Here is a 12,710-nt window from a genome sequence, read left to right on the forward strand (position 1 = left end):
GATGAAGTGTATACGATGTAAAATACGGGATGATGGGACACGAAATAAAATGGATGGGTTAGGATGGAGTGGCATTATCCAACATACAAATGCAAAGTAAAATGTTTCTAAACATTTTAGTGCGAACTGTTGTAAAAAGATCATTTGAGACTGACTGGTATTGAGCACAACTTCCAACGATCAAAGAAGTGGATAGCAGAAAAATGAACACTTCTGGATTAATTTTTAGAAGCTAAACTTTATTTTGAAATTCCACCGATGGTGTATCCCAGATTATCATTTTCTTATTTATTTTCATTTTGGGCTATACATTTTCAAACATTAATTGTACTTGTTTCTTAGATAATTAAATATTACGTGGAATCAGTCATTATATCCGTCCATTCATCTTTTCCATCCGTCCATCCATCCATCCATATATCCATCTACCGTTTAATCTATCGAGTAGGGAATGACAAATAAAAAGTATGGCGATTACATACATGTTAACGTTTTCTATAAAATTAAGGCAGAGTTGTATGAATAATATTGATTTCCTTACCCACGGTGGGTAATGGAGTCATTGGTAGCACATTAACAAGTTTATACTTTATTTGCACAAGAAAATTAACAATATAAGAATTAATAGATTCACAATTATTGTAAATAATATTAGCATCTTCATTTATTGTAAAGAATCTGTAATGACACCGCCATTGTAAAGATATTATAATCTCTATTATGATAAGCAATCCAAAACCCACAATTATTATAAACAATCCTAAAATCAAACATTATTATAAAGATTATTTAATATAACAATCTTGTGATAAAATTGCTGAGTCACAGTTACAGCAAAGCATTCACAAATCTACAATTAGTGTAGGTCCTTCATTTGACAAGATTGAATATTTTCATGATTTTGCAAGAATTCTATGAAAACCTACTTGGCAAATGCAGTTTGTCCGTCAATAAATGCCTAAAATATGTAATCCATATATAACGAAATAGTCTTTCCTAACTGTGAGAACAAACTTAACACTAAAGCGGTGTTTCTTTTCCCGAAAATTATTGATGCGCGAAGACATGAAACACAATCACAGCATGACACCAATTTCAGTCATATAATGAAAATACATTCTACTTAGCGGTATCAGTGGCCAAGTGGTCTAACGCGCTCTCCGTTACGGATCACTGCCATCTCACCTCTGTCTGCGTGGGTTCGCGTCTCGAATTCAGCCAATGTGGTATGTGAGAAAGCTTGTCAGTAGCTTCTCGTTGGTCGGTGGGTCTTTCTGTGGTTTTCCCGGTTCTTCCTCCACCATTAATACTGGCCGCCATGTATGTATATAATTTACAATAATTCAGTATATAAACTTCATCACCATCATACACGTTATGTTCATTCTCCCCTTTCTTGCCAGTCCATATTGGCTTAGAGGCGTTCATCCTGCCATCTGAGATCATGTCTGCATTCCATTCAGTCAGTCTTATCACTGGGCCAGTCACTCATTATACATCTCATGGTCACTGATTTATTCCGAATGGCAATAATATCCGTGTCCCCAACGTTTTGTTCCTGAGCTGACCTGACCTTGTGTAAATGACAGCGCACACACATCGCAAGAGTCAGCGAATCAAGTCGGCAAACTGAGGCGCAATTGATTCTTTCATGCGTTAAAACCATGTTCAGCCTTTGCCTTTCAAAGCTTCAAAGATGCCAGTCGTATTTTTGCTCTGTTTTGGCTTTTGGTTTTGTAGCCCGCTGTTGTTTTTAGCCTGCTATTTTTCATTTTTATATTTTTTTACTGATGAAGCGATCCCTTCGTCATAACACTTTACTCAACATTTCGAGTAACCAATCATACTCTAGATGTGGACATCCTACTCGAAATGCACAGATGCGGTATTTTACTTGATGAGAGGATTTGAAAACTAGCAAAGTTTCATAACTGAAGGGGTCACTATCAAATTCATTATATCATGTATGTTTTAATTTTTTCTCTAATTTTTTTATAACAAACGGGACAAATGGATGATGTTTCAGCGCATGTCACGCACAAGCAGAAGTGCGTACAGGGTAACAGCAAAATATTTCGTTTAAATGTTCTGCAGCTGACGCAGTGAATGCTTTTCCGTAACCTTTCATTTTCTTGCTGAAGAGACGGAACCATACCTGCAAAATATGTATACAAATTACAAATAAACCTCTTAAAACTAGGATAGATGTTATTCTAATTCTAAAACCTCTATATTCTGCTAAATTTATTGAGGACAGAAAACAACATGTATCGCTGTCCTGTGAAATTGCTTTACGATGGATAGGTGCATATATTGATATGAAATAAAGTCAACTCTCTACTCCAATCAAGTTAAACGCGTAAATGTTTATGCGGTTTCATCAGCTGCATGAAACAATTGGGGAACGCTATTGTGATGATATAAAATATATTATTTTGAGAGAATTGTTCGATTTATGTTTGGCAACCTTTATTGTCCGTTATACAATATACAACATGAAATGTGGATCAAAAGATGAACATGCACATGACAGATAATAGTTTGATATGTATGATTAATAAATACTCCACATTGATGAAATGGTCTAGATAAATGTACTACACATTGTAACCTATATGCATTTTGATATTTATAAACTACCTTATTAACGCATGGGGTATAGGTCAATACGACATAATTTATCGTGTTGTTATACAACTTTCACGCTTTTGCCAAACAGTATTAAGATTTACTAGTATTTAGAGGATTAAAATATACCTTAACACAAAGCGACGTCGCACACACAAATTTGCTTACAGACTGATCTTTTTCATTAACACCTCAAGTGGGAGCAGATTATGAATGATGCCCTTCCTTGTGACAAACAAAGAAAAACTATTTTATGTTTCACAATCAGTTATTTTCTTGTTCATTATTAGTAAATGTAGTCTTAGGTAAGTAAAGCGAATAAAATATTGAAACTACTAGTATACGTGTCATCTCTATATGACGACAAGTCACATGCTGTGACACGAACGTACCATTGATCTTGCCATTTAAAAACCAACTTTAAGATTAATAAGCCCTATGTTCGAAATCATGCAAACAAGCAATAAAGCTTTAAGTAAAGCGAAATTTAAAAACAAAATACTTCTATTAAATGACTACATCAAGAAGTATTAAGCTACGGACAGAGACAAACTATCCTTTGTGTTGGTGTGGTCAACACATATTAATTGCATATATAATTTTCATATTTGCTGACTTGAATATAGAAATAAACGTTATATTCCAGTGAATAATATGCCATGAAGGTGAACAGCAAATTCAAAAGAAGTTATTTGGATTTTATAAAAGGAAGTCATAAGTAACTTAATAAAATCTGTAAATACATTAAACATCAGCAATGAAACCTCTCCGGTGGCCTAGTGGTTACAGCGGATGCGGAAGGTCGCGGGTTCGAACCCCCACCGAGTCATATGAAAGACGTATAAAAATAGCACTAATAGCTGCGTCGCTAGATTAGTGTTAAGGGTGGTCGGCCTGGTGTCGGGATAATGTGACTGTATGGGGCAATATGGTACATGTCTGCGGCATGATGCTCCATTGCTAGACGTAACTATAAACTGCCACACTGCAGACATCGCAGCTATATGACTGAAATATCAAAATCACACACAAACACACACACACAAACAAACACAAACGCACACGCACATCACTCAGCAATGATTATTAGACGTTTCTTCTAAATCGCAATTCAAATGATTAGTACACCCCGCTATAAGGTCGTACTATGTACAAAGGCCAACATATACAAAATGCTTAGTTTGTCTAAATGTAAAATCCCAGTGTCTTTAATACATCTCAAGTAAATCACGCAAGAATTGGTAATAAATGTGAAACAGATATAAGTAGTATACATTTTCAGACACTGCAGATATATGTCACATTTTAATAGAAAACATTAATGCTATACTGATGCAAAATACGAAAATGTATATATTAAATGAGTATTCTGCAATAAAATGTCAACGTTTTAAATATTTGCAAATGTTATACTTATTGTAACTTTGAGATGATTTGATTGATTTTCATGGCAGAAAACAGTTCTTAATATCCTTGCACTGATAATTTAGGCAAGATCACGTTAAAAACCCAAAGTTTAATTTCAGCCATCTATGTACTGAATGTGAAATAAAAGGAAACTTGAAACCACTCAAGTTTGATACCACAATATGAAACAATAACCTACATTTAAATGTTTTCAGTCATTTTAATTTTTATCTGAACATCAACCCTCCAACGTTTTTCTTTGGAACATGCCGGTTTAAAGCAAAATGAATTTCTTCCAAATAATCATAAATCCAAATTATGTAAATGTCGAATTGGGGAAATAAACCATTTGCTCTTTGTTATATATATATATATATATATATATATATATATATATATATATATATATATATATATATATATATATATAAATATATATAAATATATATATATATATATATATATATATATATATATATATATATATATATATATATATATATATATATATATATATATATATATATATAATGGAGACAGTCTACGGAGGAGCTTCAGACTAAAGCAGACGACATGATGTTAGGGCGACCAAACCCAGTTCCACCTAAGTTTTGAAAGGTTGTTGTAAAAGCATGAATGTGTTAATTTCGCTCTCTTCTATTTCAACATGAATAATTTTTTAAATATTAAATTAGCTATTTGAATGTCATTGAAATGTTACCAACAATTTGTACGTATTACATTTTGGCGGTATATTTCAATAATTGCCTAAACTTCCGTCTTACAAACTCAAGATAATAACCACTAATTTGAGACAAAACGCTCTGCTCAAAATGCAAAACAAATTAGCAAATACTTATTCCTTGTCGTCTTTATTAATGCGTGAAACATGATACATAATTGCTGTTTTTAATGTTTTTTTGGAATTATTTCGTGTCATGAAAAACACAGTTGAATGCACTTGTGCATTTGCCGATGCGGACTAATATGGCAAGCTTCCAGTATGCTGATCGTGGCAATGGAAGCGACATGACAGCGGGTTATTTACTTCTTATGGTGTCTAGGTGGTCATCAACCTGTTGGATATCTGCACTTGTTCCTTTGAAGGTTTTACAATTGCATATACTGCTGACCTGAAAATGTTTCTCTTGAATTTTGTTTCATCATAATGTTTCAATTAACGAGTTATTTCATTAGCTCCGTTTAAAACAAAGAAGTTGGGACAGAACCTTATTAAAAATTGAAAACACTTTGTTCATGACCTAAATTGCTATTGTTAGAATGCATTAGTCAATGCACTACACCGTACATTTAAACACGTGTCGTACTCTCTCCAAAATGTTATTTTCAAAGTTTATTGAAAACGTACAAAAACAGTCTAGTAGCATATCTCGTGCATCTATTTGTTTAAAATACGATGCCTTCTGATTGTTAGACTGTGACTGTTTGCCGTCTTCATTGTATTATAAACACAAATAGGCTTTTATTTCATTAAAACGTTCGGTCTCAGTCTATAGTTATCCGATTTGTGTCATACTTAGATACAAATCTATAAATTTGCAGGCCGTAGAACAAAATGTATATGTTTTATTTTACACGTTTTGGAATTTTTGGAGTATATACTTTTTAAAGCTAAAACCAATAAGTATGATTAACCAAAAACAATGTAAGATGGGCAAATAAGAGTTGGTTTTCATATTTGTATTTATTTTATATAGTCTGGTTAGATTTTCATGCCATTTCATTTTGCACGTGTTTTAATTTATTGGAACGTTTGGTTTTGTTCACCACAACCAACGTTGTGACACAACTGAAACTACCCACATCATGTAGAAAATTAAATTTGACGTGCATGTTCGATTCATATGTGGATGACTCAATGAAGTGTTCATGCAAAGTTTCTACATTCTGTACATTACTAGCTTTTACTAATTGAGGATTCACACAACTTTATACTTTGTGTCGTGCATAATTCATTGTCTTGCAAAGATTAACCTTATTGTATGGTACTTAAATTTGACTAAACGCTTTGATCTTGTGAAAGGAAAATGCATATGTGTATCTTTAAAATCGGGGACATTCTATATAACCGAATAGAATTGTATTATATTCACGTTGTTAAATAGCTTTATGTTGGTTGAGGAATTGGAATCGTGCCCAATGCGACATGGGCCCAGGATTGGCTATCGTGGTGTGTCCTTCGGCAAAGCATTTTACTGAAATTGCCACATCACCTTAAAGAAGTAAACGTGTTGCTGTGCCATTAAGCAAAAAAACCACACCTTGCTCTGCTGTCAAATACCGCTGTCTTAGAATGAAACCAAATGTCATGGGTTTGGGAGATGGGGTTTGGAAATAAATGTTTTGTTGCCATGGTTAACCAAGTTTAGTCATATGACAGATGTAATCTATTCATTCAAGCTTGACAATTGCACGACTATTTACATCACGCTAGATTCAAGTTGAGGGTCCACTTTGTTTCTCAGTACTAGAGTTCTAAAACATGACATGGACATTCCTACACCATCATCAAAAACGTATGAATGTATGTCAGACTGGTATATATTTTAAGGATCCTGATTTTAAAGGTTTTAGGGCAGATTTGTTTCACGGACACTAAACATAACGAGGTAATATAATCTGATGATTGTATGCAAATTTGACCATTTGCAGCATACATGTAGCTTTCTGTGACCATTAGTTTGTTTCACATGGCTTTGATTTAAGTTTGTGGAAAAACAGTTTCTGAGACATTGATTAAGGCAGCGGTATGAACCCTTATTTCTAACTTCACCATCAAACAGATGTAGCCGTTTCATGATTGACATACCATTTTGGTGACCGATGTTGAAGAAGTTTCCTTTTCAGGAATTTATACTATTACAGTTAAGAAACACGGTAAGAGAATGCATTTCCTTAATTAGTATGCCTGCCATCATCAGTGAAGGTCAACGTGACTTTTATTTATGCACTGTGTCATTGGTGCAGTAGTTTTGACATCGGTTCATTTAATGGCATTATTCATAGCCCAGTCATGAATATGGGCTATGGATGTAAGGTATAATGTGCTCCAGGTTTTCGTATTTTCTGGATTCGTTCTACTTTCTCAAACATTGTGAGAAACATTAAATGAGTTTGCAACATTTTCATATATTAGCGAGTTTACATTTATTTATTTAGTGCATTTCTGATGTATTTAGAAGATGTCGAATACTCCACAAAACATCAGGTGGTGCAGTGACAAGGTTGTGTTATGTCCTTGTGCAAATTGTGTAGGTTTAGTTGATTTCGTATATTGTTTTATCCATGTTCACGTGCAAAGAGCTCATCGAGATTACTAACAAGCTAACGTAAAGGAACAAATGGAAACCACTTCCATCTGCCTCCTCTCCAGTGGACTTTCCGGACCTGTTTGCAAATTTCTTCCGTGACAAAGTACAAACCATTAGAGATCAGCTTGACAGCACAATTTGTCAATTGACTCGTAGTCACTATACAGGTACGACACATAATTACAGCGGCAACCGTTAGCAGCATTTGAACTTGTCTATATGGATTCTGCACGCACAATACATATCATGAACGCCACAATTAAATTCACACAGTCAGTACGAAACCTAGGTGTTACTCTCGACAGTACTCTCACATTGAACCAACATATCATGAACATCTGCAAGGCTGTTTATCAGTTTCATTCGCAAACATCTTTGCGTTGATGACACTAAAACGCGTATGTGTTCATCAGTACTTTCTAGACTGGACTATTTTAACACAGTTACGTCCGTTTTGTCTCAATATTTACTCCCAAAAATTCAAACAGTTACAAATACAGCAGCTCGGGTCATCCTTAGAGTAAGACGATCAGAGCACACCTCCCCCAATCTCTGTACCCCACACTGGATATCCATTAGATCGAGAATCTAAGTATCACTGACGGACTCCAGCCCGACATATTTCATCCATGTGTTCATACCATCAAGATATTACGCTCCTCGTCGTACAATCTTATACTCATTATTCCCAATATGAAAACGAAGTAACATGGACAACGTTCTTTTGCAAACCGGGGCACAGCAATGTGGAACGAATTGTCCACTGAACTAAGACACTACGACCCAGTGATCTCATTGAAGAGTACTCTTAAAACTCACCTATTTTGGCTGCAAGAACAAACTTAAAAATCTAATAATGTTTCCTACCTTAAATATGTTCAGCATGTTTTATGTTTTCTAATTTCGTGGTGTTTGTATTTTTAATCATATCATTATATAGATTTTTTATATTTTAGGTGTTGTCTGATGTTGCAAATCGCTTAGAGCTTATACAGATTATACAAGGTCCTCATTATTATTATTATTATGATGATGATGATGATGATGATGATGATAATGCTTTTTATCAGCCCATTATTATTATTATCATTATTATTATTATTATTATTAGACCATACAGCACATACGCATATCCTTATGTTTAAAGCTTAGAAATTGAAAGCATCCGTTGCAATTAGTCATTCAATTGTCTGCGAAGGATACCTAATATGAAAATACATGGTGGTAATGTTCATCTTTGCTTTTAACATTAGCGGTAATATATGCACAACATTGTAGCTGTACTTAGGTGTTGGAGAACATAAAGGCTACATGCAATTTGATTATTGATCATGATCTTGATCTAGTTTTTGCCAATAATTTATTAAAATTTACTTGTCTGATTCTGACTTCAAAAACTGAAAACAAGTAAAAATGAGATATATGAATGAACGTAATACAGTTGTGCTTGATTCATTACAATTGTTTAGTTACGTTTATTTTATTTAAATCATTTTCTGATTGACGTGCGTCTAGTTTCATACTTTACATTTCCAGTACAGTTACTCTGTAAAGAAGTTTTAAAATCTGGTTGGTAGTGTCAGATTCACTCCAGATTATATATTTGTTTATTATGAGTTCAAGTCGACATAACGTTATGATTGAAAATGTATAAATCCTTTCAGTAATCTGGTCCAGAGAAGAAACTGCAATAAAATGCACTTCACAGACTTCTTCACCATCTCACCGTCAGTGTATCCGACTCTGACTTTAACAGGGGAAAATATAAAGAACAAAGTATTTCCAGTTATTACGTGCGTATTAATTTCATCAAAGTCTCAATATGTTTGAGAGGCGATTGGATGTTTCACCTTGGATTTCGAGTGTAGTGCTTCTTGTGACAGGTTTGGGAGGTCCATGCACTCACCATTACAGATCACTGACATTTCACATCGGTATGAGATGATTCGAATCTCATCTACATAAAAATGTTTGCTATTTGTTCCTGAAAGTGTTTGGTTCTTCCCAGGATCTTCCTTGCTTTTTCCTGTACCACATACCCTGGCTAACTATATCCGAACATTTGTTGAAAAATTATCTCAAACCCACATACTAACCAGTATTACAGTAACGTATGCACATTTTATCATTTCCAGCGCAAACCTTCTGATCTTTGCAGTCCATGATCATGGTTGTGTCTTCACAGTCCAGTTTTTTAATGTGTTTTTATCACATATTTTGTTTTGATGTGTCTAAAAACTACCATGACCGAGTGATCAGTATAATAGTCCCAGAATCATAGCAGTTTTAAATCATGCCATAACCATCCCTGGTATGCGGTAGTGGTTTATTTTGGGCACGATAGTTTGCTTGATACTAAATAGTCTTTATTGTTCTGATGTACATTTAAACACCAGGTAAACAAATAAATATACATTCTTTGTTTTTGTTATGATAACTGTTTAAAAAAATGAGTTAGTAATCATTTTAAATATCATCTTTTTTCTTCTTAAGATGGGCATAAAAAGGTTCAAGTTAACAACATCCTCTTGTGACGAACAGTCACATAGGGTGTGAAGTGCTGTTTGTATTCGTTGGCGTTTTTAGTTTTCTTGATACACATTAGGGAGAAATATTTAACGTCCTGAAGTATCACATTCCGCAGAGTTTTGAGCTCTTGAGAATGTATACTGCTTATAAAAAGCAAGGAAAAAATTACTCGATGAGAGAAAGGCAATGAGATAGAATATAACGCGGCATCACATGGTGTTGATTTAGACATATCTTTCAGTCTATAAGCATTAATCCAGTGACAGTCCCATGCTATCGTGTCCCTACAATTATAAGCCTTGAACATAGTACTAATTTACCATCTTTCAACTCCACCAAATGATATGAAAATGTTAACTCTTCCCTGAAACTATTTAAGTGACAGAAATATTTCCCATCATGGTTCTAACTGGCTTTTCCATTGTATTTGTCTCTTAAGAGTGTTGACATAAAATGTACGTTTGCATATTAGATTCCTGTCAATCTGTTTTATGAACATTTTATGATCTTTTCTTTAGATGGTACTCTTTTGAGTTGTTTTTTTCCCTCAACCAATACGATTACATCAGAGATTCATTTTGTCTTACCTGTTACAAATGTCAGAAAAGATGAATTATCATAATCACAATGTCCATTTGTCATTCAGCCAATGTCTCGTTGTTTAGTCGTTCTCATGTGGATACAACAGGTATTTATGTTCGTGTGGTGGCTTAATGTATCTCGAATTCTAGACTGTATGAAAGATCAGTCAAGGAAGCTGGCATTTATCAATTAAAGTTTCGGGAATTGGCCGTATGTCATGTTTTCATGGAATGGCATTGCCTACAGGTAACTCATGTAGTTTGAATATCGCCAGGTATATGTGGATCGCATGGTCTAAGGACAAGCCATATGTTCGCAAGATGCAATGAGAACAAAGAAAAACCAAAATAAATCCCTTTTGATTTGTTGGGTCAAAAGATCACGTCAGTGTTAGATGGAGAGGTGTCAATGTAGCCATGTTAAAATGTATCGTTTTTTACGTTTCCTTAGCTCATCAGAGTTGACACACCATTTAAAAATATAGGTACAGGGCTCACCAATTAATTAGGGCAAGCTGTGCTGGATTGAGTTTGTCTGTTCCAGTTTACATTTCTTTATATGTGCATTACACCTTTTCCTACACAACCTATATATTCTTTCCTTACCTGTTTTTAGGAGTGTTGGCATGCATTGTATAAGCTCGTATCATCAGCCAAATACAAGCTGCATACTTTAATTATGTAATGTGATGTGATTTAATTAATGGTGATGTGTCAAGTGTCGTGCTAAGAGTCAAAACGTAAATTTTAGTATTATAATTTGTCAATATGGTTTGTGAGTTGCTTGCGATGTCTGGACTCTAGGTGATATTCAAGTGTCCTTATATGCTTGCATGCTGTTGAATACCAAATTGGGATTAAGGCTAATTGGTTTGTTTTTATTTCCGGGCTCTCGCACTGTCTGCCTTAATCAAATATAATGGCTGCCATGTTTAACATATCATATGATACAAAATTGTGTTTAGCCTACATCAACAATACAAATCAATTTAGTCCATCTGTCCACATTTACTACTAATGACTTCTTAAAAATTGCTTGTCCAATTTGGATAAAATATTGTATGAATGTGCTGCTCTTTATTATATCCGTGTTGGACATTTAATTAATAAACATATTTAACATTTGAAAACACATGTTTAACTTCGTCGATCAGATGCGCAACTATGGATGTACCCACCATAAAGCAGAGCGTATTATTTTATTACGTCAATCTGTGCATCCATATGTATGTTACCAATTTTGTATTCTATACAATAAATTTGGTTGTCGTCATCTATATTTACCAAACGTAGCGGATCTCTTGCAGTTGAGATAGGAAAGAACTCTATCAATATGGAGCTAATAAGGGCATAGTGAATAACAAAATGAACACAATATCACAAACACAGATCAATATTGTGGATGGCTTGTGGTTAAGAGAAAAGCTTTTGATTTTGTCAAGAAAGGTCACAAGCCAACAAAGAATTCAAAATTGTGCATGTGCAGAACATTCAGCTACATACATACATGTTGAGAACAGTTAACATTTGGCCCTTCAGATCACAATTTAATAAACTAGAAAATACAGTTGCTTAGGACAATGTTCTATCAAATTTATGTCCAGTGAAATTCGCCGAATTTTATATAAACCATATAAAAACTTCATTATTCAACATTTTCTATTTTTATGTAGTAACTCGGAACCATTTTCAATCAAGCTTTCAAGAATGCTTCTTTAGGATACTTTCTGTCATTTGGCACCTTATTGTGTCATAAGAAAATGTTAAGTTGCACAAAGCATTTATAAAACAAGAAAATGTATATTATTTCCACTATATCCGTATTTAATGCGAAGGTTGTGAATTAAATCATTACTTATTGTCATCAGCCTTGTCCTTATTAAATGTGGTCCTGTTTTAACATAAACTTTATTTTGGGATGTTTGGCTGATAAAGCGATATTGAATTTTGTTTCTGTTCCAATTCATTTATTTCAATGACCTGGTTTTCAGATTCTAAACAAACGTACGTATGATTTGATTTCAGGAATATTATCAAGTAGAACAATTTCTTGTATGATGAAGGCATATGTATGCCACCAGTACTGATGCAGCTAGAAAGACAAGGCTGATGTGATGGAATTGTATTTGTTCAACGTCTTGATATATGCCATTTGTGAAACTTGATTCCATCAAATCCCTGCATTTATTAACCGTTTTTGGGAAGTCTGATTTCTCCGAAAATGATTTAGGTA

General features: G+C 34.1%; 1 protein-coding gene across 2 annotated transcripts in view; it reads right to left on the reverse strand.

The window, feature by feature from the left end:
- Positions 1-218: 218 nt before the first annotated feature.
- The window catches only part of LOC149786501 (putative inhibitor of apoptosis), a 37,109-nt gene continuing 24,617 nt past the window's right edge, over positions 219-12,710 (reverse strand). For both annotated transcript variants that reach the window (XM_089976978.1, XM_089976977.1), the window contains exon 11: positions 219-2,155. In XM_089976978.1, coding sequence (XP_089833104.1) covers positions 1,956-2,155 — 200 coding nt within the window. In that variant the 3' untranslated portion in view covers positions 219-1,955. The remainder of the gene's footprint in view (positions 2,156-12,710) is intronic.

The sequence above is a fragment of the Sinohyriopsis cumingii genome, chromosome 12 (assembly GCF_028554795.1).
Source record: "Sinohyriopsis cumingii isolate HCF-2022 chromosome 12, ASM2855479v2, whole genome shotgun sequence".
NCBI lineage: Eukaryota > Metazoa > Mollusca > Bivalvia > Unionida > Unionidae > Sinohyriopsis > Sinohyriopsis cumingii.